The sequence below is a fragment of the Coregonus lavaretus genome (assembly GCF_964263955.1).
Source record: "Coregonus lavaretus genome assembly, chromosome: 14".
NCBI classification, from domain to species: domain Eukaryota; kingdom Metazoa; phylum Chordata; class Actinopteri; order Salmoniformes; family Salmonidae; genus Coregonus; species Coregonus lavaretus.
In genome coordinates this window covers 24,822,448-24,836,805 of record NC_140001.1, presented here as the reverse complement: position 1 = coordinate 24,836,805, position 14,358 = coordinate 24,822,448, and the positions used below count along the sequence as shown (strand labels likewise).

Below are 14,358 nucleotides of genomic sequence, written 5' to 3'. Positions count from 1 at the left end.
ATATTTTTGTCTCATCAGACCACATGACCTTCTCCCATTCCTCCTCTGGATCATCCAGATGGTCATTGGCAAACTTCAGACGGGCTTGGACATGCGCTGGCTTGAGCAGGGGGGACCTTGCATGCGCTGCAGGATTTTAATCCATGACAGCGTAGTGTGTTACTAATGGTTTTCTTTGAGACTGTGGTCCCAGCTCTCTTCAGGTCATTGACCAGGTCCTGCCATGTAGTTCTGGGCTGATCCCTCACCTTCCTCATGATCATTGATGCCCCACGAGGTGAGATCTTGCATGGAGCCCCAGACCGAGGGTGATTGACCGTCATCTTGAACTTCTTCCATTTTCTAATAATTGCGCCAACAGTTGTTGCCTTCTCACCAAACTGCTTGCCTATTGTCCTGTAGCCCATCCCAGCCTTGTGCAGGTCTACAATTGTATCCCTGATGTCCTTACACAGCTCTCTGGTCTTGGCCATTGTGGAGAGGTTGGAGTCTGTTTGATTGAGTGTGTGGACAGGTGTCTTTTATACAGGTAACGAGTTCAAACAGGTGCAGTTAATACAGGTAATGAGTGGAGAACAGGAGGGCTTCTTAAAGAAAAACTAACAGGTCTGTGAGAGCCGGAATTCATACTGCTTGGTAGGTGATCAAATACTTATGTCATGCAATAAAATGCATATTAATTACTTAAAAATCATACAATGTGATTTTCTGGAAAAAAAATTAGATTCCGTCTCTCACAGTTGAAGTGTACCTATGATAAAAATTACAGACCTCTACATGTTTTGTAAGTAGGAAAACCTGCAAAATCGGCAGTGTATCAAATACTTGTTTCCCCCACTGTATATACATACAGTGCAGTATTTTTCCACATTGTTACATTATAGCCTTATTCTAAAATTGATTAAATCTTTTTTTCCCCTCATAAATCTACACACAATACCCCATAACGACAAAGCAAAAACTGGTTTTTAGAAATGTTAGCAAATTTGTTAAAAATAACAAACAGAAATATTACATTTACATACAGTTGAAGTCGGAAGTTTACATACACCTTAGCCAAATACATTTAAACTCAGTTTTTCACAATTCCTGACATTTAATCCTAGTAAAAATTCCCTGTCTTAGGTCAGTTAGGATCACAACTTTATTTTAAGAATGTGAAATGTCAGAATAATAGTAGAGAATGATTTATTTCAGCTTTTATTTATTTCATCACATTCCCAGTGGGTCAGAAGTTTACATACACTCAATTAGTATTTGGTAGCATTGCCTTTAAATTGTTTAACTTGGGTCAAACGGTTCGGGTAGCCTTCCACAAGCTTCCCACAATAAGTTGGGTGAATTTTGGCACATTCCTCCTGACAGAGCTGGTGTAACTGAGTCAGGTTTGTAGGCCTCCTTGCTCGCACACGCTTTTTCAGTTCTGCCCACAAATTTTCCATAGGACTGAGGTCAGGGCTTTTTAATGGCCACTCCAATACCTTGACTTTGTTGTCCTTAAGCCATTTTGACACAACTTTGGAAGTATGCTTGGGGTCATTGTCCATTTGGAAGACCCATTTGCGACCAAGCTTTAACTTCCTGACTGATGTCTTGAGATGTTGATTCAATATATCCACATAATTTTCCTTCCTCATGATGCCATCTATTTTGTGAAGTGCACCAGTCCCTCCTGCAGCAAAGCACCCCCACAGCACGATGCTGCCACCCCCGTGCTTCACTGTTGGGATGGTGTTCTTCGGCTTGCAAGTCGACCCCTTTTTCCTCCAAACATAACGATGGTCATTATGGCCAAACAGTTCTATTTTTGTTTCATCAGACCAGAGGACATTTCTCCAAAAAGTACGATCTTGTCCCCATGTGCAGTTGCAAACCGTAGTCTGGCTTTTTTATGGCGGATTTGGAGCATTGGCTTCTTCCTTGCTGAGCGGCCTTTCAGGTTATGTCGATACAGGACTCAGGTTATGTGGATATATACTTTCGTACCCGTTTCCTCCAGCATCTTCACAAGGTCCTCGTTCATCTCTAGGAGACAGAACGCGTCTCCTTCCTGAGCGGTATGCCGGCTGCATGGTCCCGTGGTGTTTATACTTGCGTACTATTGTTTGTACAGATGAATGTGGTTCCTTCAGGCTTTTGGAAATTGCTCCCAAGGATGAACCAGACTTGTGGAGGTCTACCATTTTTTTACTGAGCTCTTGGCTGATTTCTTTTGATTTTCCCATGATGTCAAGCAAAGAGGCACTGAGTTTGAAGGTAGGCCTTGAAATACTTCCACGGGTACACCTCCAATTGACTCAAATGATGTCAATTAGCCTATCAGAAGCTTCTAAAGCCATGAGACCATTTTCTGGAATTTTCCAAGCTGTTTAAAGGCAGAGTCAACTTGGAGTATGTAAACTTCTGACCCACTGGAATTTTGATACAGTGAATTATAAGTGAAATAATCTGTCTGTAAACAATTGTTGGAAAGATTACTTGTGTCATGCACAAAGTAGATGTGCTAACCAACTTGCCAAAACTATAGCTTGTTAACAAGACATTTTTGGAGTGGTTGAAAAACGAGTTTTAATGACTCCAACCTAAGTGTATGTAAACTTCCGACTTCAACTGTAAGTATTCAAACCCTTTACTCAGTACTTTGTTGAAGCACCTTTGGCAGCAATTACATCCTCGAGTCTTCTTGGGTATGACGCTACAAGCTTGGCACACCTGTATTTGGGGAGTTTCTCCCATTCTTCTCTGCAGATCATCTCAAGCTCTGTCAGGTTGGATTGGGAGCGTTGCTGCACAGCTATTTTCAGGTCTCACCAGAGATGTTCGATCGGGTTCAAGTCCGGGCTCTGGCTGGGCCACTCAAGGACATTCAGAGACTTGTCACGAAGCCGCTCCTGCATTGTCTTGGCTGTGTGCTTAGGGTCGTTGTCCTGTTGGAAGGTGAACCTTCGCCCCAGTCTGAGGTCCTGAGCGCCCTGGAGCAGGTTTTCATCAAGGATCACTCTGTACTTTGCTCCGTTCATCTTTCCCTCGATCCTGACTAATCTCCCAGTCCCTGCCTCTGAAAAACATCCCCACAGCATGATGCTGCCACCACCATGCTTCACCGTAGGGATGGTGCCAGTTTTCCTCCAGACGTGACGCATGGCATTCAGGCCAAAGAGTTTAATCTTGGTTTCATCAGACCAGAGAATCTTGTTTCTCATGGTCTGAGAGTCTTTAGGTGCCTTTTGGCACCGAACATCTCTGGTGAGATCGCTGAGGATTTTAATTTATTTAATCAATTTTAGAATAAGGCTGTAACGTAACAAAATGTGGAAAAAGTAAAGGGGTCTGAATACTTTCCGAAGGCACTGTATGTGTACGGATTATTTGACCTTTACTGTATCCATCAGCGTCTTTCAACAGTTGAATAAACAACACAAATGGGTAGAGAGGTGTAAGGTACAGTAAACTGGGTCATATTTTAACTGTCTCCATTCAGACTGTGGGAAATAAAGAAACAGTAACTTTATAACAAGAAGTTCTTAAGGTATCTTTGCACACTACGTTTAATGTGCCACAGTAACAAAGCCCAAAAGGTAAAATCACATTTCTTAATTGAATCTATACATCAAAGTAAAGCAGAACGTTCACCTTCATTGGCATTTAAGTGATGGATTTTATGATCCATTTCATATGGGGCATAACAAACCGTAGAATAAATACTGAATTTGCATCCTGCAATGCAGGTTTGCCTTAAATGTTAAAAATAAGGAAAAAGTCCACAATATCAAGTGATGCAACTTAAAGCCTTGTCATTGGGACAGGTTCTGGGTCTGTCTGGTAATGGCTGCCCAACACTTTGCCAGTCCTGGCCAGTGTCCCAGTCATATGGCGTGTGTAGGGAAGTATGTAGAAGGCATGCCATAGGGAGCCATGGGCTCTCCTTATCATAAGGGGGTGTAGTGGAGTAGTTGGTGGACTTGAGCCAGAGCTTTTTGGGTATAAAAGGAGCACCGCCCGCCTCTTCAGAAGGTCTTCCGATGGATGGCACGTGCTCGGTCTTCCTCATACTCCTTCTTTGACACCCACATCTTCTTGAAGGTGTCCAGTGACGCAAGGATGGAGCCCCTTCAAGCATGCAACAAGAGAGGATCATTACTCTTCATTACTCTGGAAACAGAGACTAATCTGTTTAATCTGTGGCTGATCACATCATGTTACTTACCCTATCCACGTGGAGTAGAGTCGTTCTTGAGGTGCAGAGATCTAATAAAGATTAAAACAGGGAAATAAATAGACTGTGAAACAGCACAACTAGTTCAGAAATTGATTATTATTGTTGAACCAACATTAAACATTTAATACATTGAAATTGCTGCTCATACATATGTAAATGAGGCCCCAAGGTTAAGAAAGCAAATACCTTTATTTTCACATCTTTGGGTGCCAACTTTTTCACTTCACTTAACAATCGATCACCAAAACCTTTGGGAAAGAGAAAATGTAAAACAAGGATAGATGAATAAAATTAGCCAATGCTTAAGGAGTGGAGTGAAACGTTTGTTGTTTGCCACAGTCCTCAATATGTAATTGGTGGGACAGAATTCTAGTCAATACCTTTGAGGAGAGTGGAGCCCCCAGAGAGGACAATGTTGGAAAAGAGTGTACGTCGCAGGTCCATGTCTGACTTCTGGATGGCAAAAGCCAGAACCTCGTGGATTCCTTCACTCTCGTCCCCTATCAGGTCTGGACGGAAGAGAAGCTCTGGGGCTCGGAATCGAGCAGGGCCAATCTACACATGGTATAACAAGCTGTCAATGCTTCAGTATAAATACAAACGTTTACGTGATAATGTCAAAGTAGTAATATTGAACAACTTTCAAAACAATAAATGTTGCGAAAGCATCTAAAATGACTCACATCCAATGTGCTGCCATCAGGAAGAGTGTACTGCGCCTTCTCTGTCTCCAAGGTCTCATCTTTTTGTGGGTTCAGAGATAGATAGCATGCTCTCTGCAGTGGTAAACAAGATAAAAGTGACAGGTGTCAAGGACAAAGATTGAAGCAAAAATCTAAATAACAGGACTGACAAAGAGTGTCTTGTGAAGATTGTAGGTGCTGTCAAACAAGTTAATCACAATTTTTTTATTTGCTCAATTTTTGCCCTAAATAAATACTTTTTTTCATTTAAAAAGCAGTGCATTCATACTATGCTTTGATTGTAATAAACACCATTATCTACATCAATGTATTAATAGCATTTCCACCATAAACAACACAACATTCACTGTAACATACAGCTACTAATGCTCCCAATGTTTAAGTAGGCCTACTCCCTCTTATCAATGTTCTTGAAGTTCAACACGTTCTCTCTCTCTCTCTCTCTCACACACACACACACACACACACACACACACACACACCACACCACCCCCCCGTCCTCGTCTGGGTACATTGACTTAAATACAAAACCTAGTAATAATAACTTCCAGAGGACGTCCTCCAACCTTTCAGAGCTCTTGCAGCATGAACTGACATGTTGTCCACCCAATGAAAGTACTAAAAGCATAAGCTACAGCTAGCTAGCACTGCAGTGCATAACATGTGGTGAGTAGTTGACTCAAAGAGAGAGAAAGACAATAGCTGAACAGTTTTGAACAAATACATTTCTTCAAAAATGAACAAGCAGCAACAGAGAGAAAGAGAGCTATGTTTCGTCATTAAAAAAAAAAACGTTCACTTACTTAGCTAGCAAACTCAGCTAGCTAGCTAGTTTAGCCTACTCAAACAGAATGATGCTATGTTAGCTAGCTGACTATAACTATCCAACACAACACCGGAACTGTTCCAAGTCAAGGTAACATTCCTGCATGATTGTAGCGAGTTTACTAACGCATTAGTTCTACTAGCTATGTTGACTATGATGTTACTTTAGCTAATATGGTGACAACAATGACAACAAAGATTTTCTATGGGGTTGAGATCTGGAGACTGGCTAGGCCACTCCAGGACCTTGAAATGCTTCTTACGAAGCCACTCCTTCGTTGCCCAGGCTGTGTGTTTGGGATCATTGTCATGCTGAAAGACCCAGCCACGTTTCATCTTCAATGCCCTTGCTGATGGAAGGAGGTTTTCACTCAAAATCTCACGATACATGGCCCCATTCATTCTTTCCTTTACACGGATCAGTCGTCCTGGTCCCTTTGCAGAAAAACAGCCCCAAAGCATGATGTTTCCACACCCATGCTTCACAGTAGGTATGGTGTTCTTTGGATGCAACTCAGCATTCTTTGTCCTCCAAACATGACGAGTTGAGTTTTTACCAAAAAGTTATATTTTGGTTTCATCTGACCATATGACATTCTCCCAATCCTCTTCTGGATCATCCAAATGCACTCTAGCAAACTTCAGACGGGCCTGAACATGTACTGGCTTAAGCAGGGGGACACGCCTATCACTGCAGGATTTGAGTCCCTGGCAGCGTAGTGTGTTACTGATGGTAGGCTTTGTTACTTTGGTCCCAGCTCTCTGCAGGTCATCCACTGGGTCCCCCCGTGTGGTTCTGGGATTTTTGCTCACCGTTCTTGTGATCATTTTGACCCCACGGGGTGAGATCTTGTGTGGAGCCCCAGATTGAGGGAGATTATCAGTGGTCTTGTATGTCTTCCATTTCCTAATAATTGCTCCCACAGTTGATTTCTTCAAACCAAGCTGCTTACCTATTGCAGATTCAGTCTTCCCAGCCTGGTGCAGGTCTACAATTTTGTTTCTGGTGTCCTTTGACAGCTCTTTGGTCTTGGCCATAGTGGAGTTTGGAGTGTGACTGTTTGAGGTTGTGGACAGGTGTCTTTTATACTGATAACAAGTTCAAACAGGTGCCATTAATACAGGTAACGAGTGGAGGACAGAGGAGCCTCTTAAAGAAGAAGTTACAGGTCTGTGAGAGGCAGAAATCTTGCTTGTTTGTAGGTGACCAAATACTTATTTTCCACCATAATTTGCAAATAAATTCATTAAAAATCCTACAATGTGATTTTCTGGAAAATAAATTCTCAATTTGTCTGTCATAGTTGACGTGTACCTGACTAAATACTTTTTTCCCCCACTGTATGTAAAGGGATGTAAGGAGGAATATATAATTTGACTATTACATGGTGCTATGATTCAAATTAGAGTGTGGTCGAAGTAAGGAGTAAATGCAACAGAATTGTGAGATAAGGCGCAGAGCACCTTTAATATGATATAAAACATTATATTATAAAGAGTGGATGATTCCATTGAAGGGCTCAGGTAAACCCTTGATGTTACAGACATCAAAAAGAGAATGGGCGGAAGACACCCTTAATGTATGGTACATTATAAAGTAGTGGGTTTTTAGTCCCGTAGTTTGAAAGATATTAGAAAAGAGAGAAATAGGTTACGGACCTTTGATGTGGTAAATTGCTAAATGACTAAAATGTAAATGTAAATGTAAATGTAAATCGTCATAAACAGAAGGGAGAATAAAAGCCTTTGTAATACTCAAAACGACCAGGAGATGGAGCCAATGACATGCAACATATTGAATCATAGCACCAAAATTTGATATTTAAAGGCGAACTACATTTTAAAAACATTATCAGAAGTGGATTTGATGCAAGTATTTAAATTACTAACATTGAATGTTACTAACATTGCATGGGTGATAATGAATATCCTCAGGAGAGTATTTATAAGGGGTAAATAGAGCTTGATGTTATTGTAGAAAGTAGTGGAAGAGTCTTTTCTGGGACAGGCATGGCAGTGTCCTTGGAAATTACAGTCAGTTTTTTTGGTTCCGCTGAGAGAATGAAGGAGAGGATGATTTGGGTTGAATGAGGATTGTTAAACTAACTGAAGGATTATTTGATGTGAGTATATAGAAATGTCTAACGTTCTATAAGGAATTGTGACGATTTGGAAATGGTAATGACAAAATCAGAATTAGAAAGGTCTGTATTATACTTTCTCACCCAAACGTAGACGTACGTCGTGGGTGAAGAAAGTAATTAATATGGGTTTTCTAAGTTTATCCTGTTGTTGGATCATGTGATAGTGGAATAAATTGACCATAAGTAATGTTGTTTTAGACGTAATGTATAATATAGTACAAAGCAAATAGGGAGTTCAATGTAAATAATTATCATGGTAGAGCTAACGTAGTACAGTGAGGGAACTTCATTTTGTATCAGAGGGTAAGATGAGAAATCACTGTAATGGCGCTATTGGTGGAAATCTATTTATCATTTCAAGGCATGGAGTAACAATCTGCATTTATGAGTTTACATTCCACTGCTGATGTGTTGATTGAATGGGTACGACAGAGTATTTGGTTTGGTGATGTTGAATGTATGATTTGAAGCGTGTGTGGTTTAAATAGCTGGACTCTTGTAGCTCGTTTGGTGGAGAATGGTGCTTGCAACGCCAGGGTTGTGTGTTCGATTCCCAAGGGGGGCTAGTATAACTATAAAAAAATGTATGAGCTCACTAATTGTGGGTCGCTCGGGATAGGAGCGTCTGCTAAATGACTCAAATGTAAAAAAAATTAACGAGTATGGAGAGAAGAATGCGTGGTAGTAATTTTTTTGGGCATTGAATAAGGTTTTGCTAGATTAAACGAGTGAGAATGGTGGAATATGTCTATAAATAAATTGGATCGTGATAAATGGATGATTTCAATATATGATGGTAAACTACAGCAAGTGTTTGGTGTTACTTGTAGCCTACTTAGAAAGGATAGTTGACTAGATATCATTAATTCTGATAATGGCGGAGTGATGGTTTCATTGCGTGGCTATGATTTTGGTTGATTACAAGAGAAATAGGATATAGTTTACGACGCATGGAGAAGTGAATGTCTTATATGGTAATAGATAAACCGAACCAAACATGAAGTTACTACGGCAATTTAGGATGGTTAATGTTGTTAAGTTAGTTTTTAAACCCTATGATAGAGGTAAATGCAGAACGCTGTTTGAAAGTGTGTTTTATTAGGTCTGCTAGTAAAAATTTAGGAATTTCCATGTTTTTGTCTGCGGGTGTTAACCATTGGGGCTTGCTGAAACGTGAGAGCACTGTAAGGGACATTATGGGTTACGTTAGGTCAGTCCTTCTCAAATAGTGGGGCGCGCCCCCCTGGGGGGGCTCGGAGCGATGCCGGGGGGGCGCGTGTGACCCTGGGGAACATGCTTTTATTTGCCGCAGGGAGTAGTTTTTTTTTGCACCGAACAAAAGCACAGAGTAGGAGATATGAAGTGCAGATAACAAACCCTTAAGAGACGCCATGGAAACATATCTAACAGGGATGAAAAGAAAGGCGGAGAGAGACGGAGATAATGAGACAAACGTAAGTCTCCAGAAAGCTAAGACGAGGAAATATGACGAAGCGTATGTAGCGCTTGGCTTCACTGTGACTACGGTGGGAGAAGAGGAAAGACCGGTATGTTTACTGTGTCTAAAAATGTTGGCAGCGGACAGCATGAAGCCAAATAAATTAAGGCGTCTCTTAAATACATTACACCCCAATCACGCTGATAAGCCGCTTGAGTTTTTTCAGCGAAAACATGCCGAATATTGCCAACAATCGTCCCGCTTTGTGAATGCTACTTCAGGAAACCAGCGAGCACTGTTAGCATCATATAAGGTGGCGTTACAAATTGCTCAGTGCAAAAAAAAACACTCCATAGCAGAGGAGCTGATACTGCCTGCAGCATTAGACATGGTCTCTGTCATGCTGGATGACGCAAAAATAAAAACTATCCCTCTGTCCAATGACACTGTCGCCAGACGTATAAATGACATTGCTAACGATCTTAAAGAACAGCTGGTAGATAAACTCAAAGACAAACGTGCCTTTTGCCATTAATCCTGACTTCCTCATTTTGCTAAAAAAAAAATCAGCACAAATGGTTTTATTCATTTTTGTTTTATAGGTCAGTGTTTCATATATTGGGCTCCTGAGTTCATGTTGCTGATCAATTTGAATTTATTATTATTTATTGATTATATTTTATTTTATTTTTCAGTATCAAATGGTCAAAACATTTTTACAGTTTAAATAAGGCACATTTCAGGCAAATTGATGCACTTTAAGTCTTTTCTGTTACAGACTAAAAAACAATGTTAATAAAGTTATTCTTTGTTGTAAGTTGATCTATATTTCTTTATTTTATTTTTATTTTCTTTAATGTTAATAAGGATACAATGTTATGCAGATGTGTACTTAGAACAATTTCATAGACAAATGATACTATTTCCAGTTGCGGCGGAGAGTTGGGGGGCGCAAAATGTTTACTTATTCCTAGGGGGGGCGCAACAGAAAATAATTGAGAAGCACTGCGTTAGGTGTACAAGGATCACGCATTTTGTAGGAAGTCGTTGGGGGTTGAATGTTTGGTGAAATGGCTAGCTAGTTAGCGGTGAGAGCTAGGGCTAGGTTTTCATTAGGTGACGTCACTTGCTCTATGAACTGGAAGTAGTTGCTTTGCAAGAATCGCGGATTGTGTATGGTGTGTCGATGGTGAATGTTGTTGATATGTGTAGAGGGTCCCTGGTTCGAACCCAGTAAGGGACAGAAAGCAAATATTTTACATTGATGCTATTGACGTGAATTACTGCTTTCATTGATAACATTATAGGAAAGATGTTGTCCTACCAATCAATGTCGGATAGGATAACATAGTAATTAACGTTGGATAGCTTTGAAGCGGATGTTTTATTTGTTTTGACTATAACTTTAAATTAATTTGTCATCTGTTGAGGTACCGTTATGAGGAAAATTAGCGATAGAGTATGATAGATATTGTAGAGGGTTTACAATGTAAGTAAGTTAATTGGGTGATGAGACAGGTTGACTTGATGTTGAATGGGATTGTTTAATAGAAGTAATTTTATTTAGGAGAATGAGAATATGTTATTAGGTAGTATTGCTTTGTGGAGACGATTTACTAATGAAGAACATGTCTAGATAGTTGAATAAGGAACGATATTTGATAATTGATCATTAGTATTATGATATTATATTGTTTGTTTAAACAACAGTGAGTTATGCAGACGGTTCATTACTTCAGATAACGATAGGCTGTTTATAGTACGTTGAACGATGGGAGATAGTTGTTGCTGTTGGCCTGATGGATTAAGTAGACATCTTTTTGTGGGTTTTGGATTATGAAACAATAGGTTTATATTAAAAACATCAATACAACAGTTTGCGATGATTAAATTACTAGAAAGGGGTTATAGGTTTATAGTGGAAGGTGTAGTTAACTTAATGAAACGCGTTATTATCTAGTGTCTTCTAAGTGGGAGTTTTGTTTTCCAGGATTGATGGAAGTCTCCTATAATATTATGTTAGGGGTAAAGTAGGACACAACGTATCAAACAATTTTTAATCGATGCTGGGGATAAGATATCTAGTCTTACTTCAGAGGAGTACGTGATTGTATTGGATAATGTATGGAATTTGACATTTAGAGGGAAGTTAGGAACAATAAAAGGGGGTAACTGATATTTCCTAGGTTGTTGATACTGTAAACGATAATGGTTTAGTTGATATGGGATCACAAGGAGCAGATGTAGGGGTTCAATAATCGTGGTGAGATTTAAAGAGGATATGATCTGAAGGGTAATCAATTCAACATAATCATTGTAAACTCAGAGGAATTTTGAGTGGTTTTAATTTTGTGAAAGGTTTCATATAATCTTTTTATGGAGTAGTTCTGAGGAGTGAGATTGATACAAAGGATTATTGATGAGATAGGACTGGGGATATATGTATCATGTTTTGTGTGTACTTACTATCTTTGGATTACTGATTGTAAATTAATGTTAACGACATGTATACTTTCTATTCCAGGAGAAAGGGGATTTCTTTATCTCATTGGAATATTGCCCAGGGCTAGGGTGGAACTAGTTAGTAAAATTAAGTAGTCTTATTTTTAGGTTGTAATAGGGAGCTACCAAATTAAATAAAGCCTGGCCATGTTTGTTTTATTTGTTTTCCAAATGGGTTTTTCAAATAAACACACAACACACCTAGTACGATGTTATAAAGGGTTGTTATTTTGAGAGTTAGGAGTTTCAATTCTATGGAGTTTTTATTTTTATTTTTGACTGAGTTTTGGGTATTCATGATTTCTTATGAGAATAACTGTCATGAGGATTGTATGTACATTTGGGGTACATAACATTTATTAGATGTTTTGAATGTTGGTAATGATTAGTATACTATCAATTCGTTGAATGATTTCAATGACCTCTGAACTCTGTTCTGACTTGCTGGTGTGATCTGATCATCCACACTAGTAATCTGAGAAACAAGGGCTGAGAAATGTAAGATAGTTCATTTTACTGAGTTGAGGGTAATTTATTAAAACTGACTATTATTAAAGTGGTTTATAATTTGATTTTGATATATATGGTTTGGGCTATATAAAAACAAGGGAGAGAGAGAGCTATCCTGAATGAGGGATAACTGTTGATAGTTAATTATACTAATCTTGGATTACTTTATGGGATAGAAGTAAATTGAGGTATTATCAAAGGTTGTCTTTTTAATTTAATTTTTATTATGATTTAATAAACAATGTTGGTGTTTTGTTTTTGAAAGCATGAATCACGTTGTGACTCATGTGTTCAAAATAGGGGGTAGTATTGATGGTATGAGGATTTATTGGTATATTTGCATATCATAGTAAGAATTTGAGCAGTAGTAAGTAATGTGTTATGGGTTAGATTAAATGTTTTAAGGGAAAATGTATTTGTGGTATAAGGCAGAATTTAGAGGAAGCCTTTCTATGACATTAGTGACCATAACAAGCTGCAAGAATGTGCACTTCCTAATCTAAAAGGATTATCAGGAATGATAAGAAGAAAGGTTGAAGTAGCATGCTGTGTCTCAACTAACAATGTTATGAAGATTTTTTTTCGAAAAGGTGAAGGCTTTTCTGACAGACATACCAGGAGAATCTGGACATTTTCTGCAATTTGGAGACTATGTGGTGTTAAAGGATTCATGAAGTCATTGATGGACAACACCCAAGTGGGAAGGTTAGTAATAGGTGTTGATGGCTACCTTGATGGAGGGGCAAGTAAGAGAGAGAGATTCCTAGATCTGTATGTAACATTGTAGGACTTTATTAACGCAGAGGAGGAAGATGGCACTGCTTCGGCGGAGCACTGTTTTGTTTTATTTGTGTGTTTTTGGAAGCAGGGAATATTGGTACGCGACACAACAACAGAGAGATGGTGATAAATGGAGAAGGACTGCATGATCATAGAACTGGTGAAGGATGAAGGTTAATGCAGCATCACACAGTCAACACCAAAGAAGGTATGGATAGAGGGGAGATTGAACAGGTATCATGTCAACCAATGCTACAGAAGGCTACGAGGAAATTGACGATTAGAGATGAGGATACTGTTGATGACAATTATCAGGTGATGGAGGACGATGTCAGATGAAGGATAATGATGAGATGTGGGTTATGGCTGATTACCTCAGTGGAGGAACAGACCTATAGAACTCTAATAATTTCAAGATTTTCCAGATTTTTCAGGAATCAACTGGTTGTCATTCCATTAGGTTATATGTATTTAAAGGGTTTATATAATAGAAATTGGGAAGTATATTAGGAATTGGTATTAGGAATAATTGTTAAAGCGTAATAATTTGTCATATGATGAATGTTTATATGGATTTATTGGTTTAGAAATGAAATCAATTAAATTGTTGTGTTTTTGTCTTCTAGTGAGGTAAATACAGATGGTATATTGATGCATAATAAGGGATAATTTGGCAAAGAATGGTGTGTACCTATAAATAAGTAAAAGTAACAAATAGGGGTGTAACGATCCATCTACTACATCGATGTATCGATTTATATTCCTATGATCCAACTACATCGATCTGTGCTCGGCGAGTTGGCCTTTTGGACAACATATATCAATCTAACATCGTTTTAAAATGTAATAAATCGATTGTATCGATACTAGGAAATAACCCATTGGATTTAAGCACGTCAGACTTTATATGGATGTTTTTTCTTAGCACTTTTAATGATAAAGGCTTTAAACATTACTCGATTCAGTCTGCCTATCCGTGACGTCATCGCCCCGCGCCAGCAGCAGCGCAAAGGCGCAAAGACAACAAAACATAGCATGGCGGACGACAGAGGAGAAGCCGACGAGCGAGAAATTATCAAGCCACCATTGCGGTCCTTACAAGAAACAGGAATCTAGGAAACTTCACCTGCACTGTCCAGTATCCAGGTATTTATTTCAGTCACACTGGTTGAATTTTTGGCTAAAAGGTTACTGAATCGATTTCAAGTCACTGAATCGTTTCGGATCGTATCGTTC

General features: G+C 39.1%; 1 protein-coding gene across 1 annotated transcript in view; it reads right to left on the bottom strand.

The window, feature by feature from the left end:
* Positions 1–3,443: 3,443 nt before the first annotated feature.
* Positions 3,444–14,358, bottom strand: part of LOC311141671 (beta-centractin-like) — a 34,960-nt gene continuing 24,045 nt past the window's right edge. The window contains exons 7-11 of the mRNA XM_084177077.1: positions 4,903–4,995; positions 4,600–4,774; positions 4,406–4,467; positions 4,208–4,248; positions 3,444–4,110 (exon numbers count right to left, since the gene is read on the bottom strand). Of these exons, the coding sequence (XP_084033203.1) occupies positions 4,008–4,110; positions 4,208–4,248; positions 4,406–4,467; positions 4,600–4,774; positions 4,903–4,995 (474 nt within the window). The 3' untranslated portion in view covers positions 3,444–4,007. The remainder of the gene's footprint in view (positions 4,111–4,207; positions 4,249–4,405; positions 4,468–4,599; positions 4,775–4,902; positions 4,996–14,358) is intronic.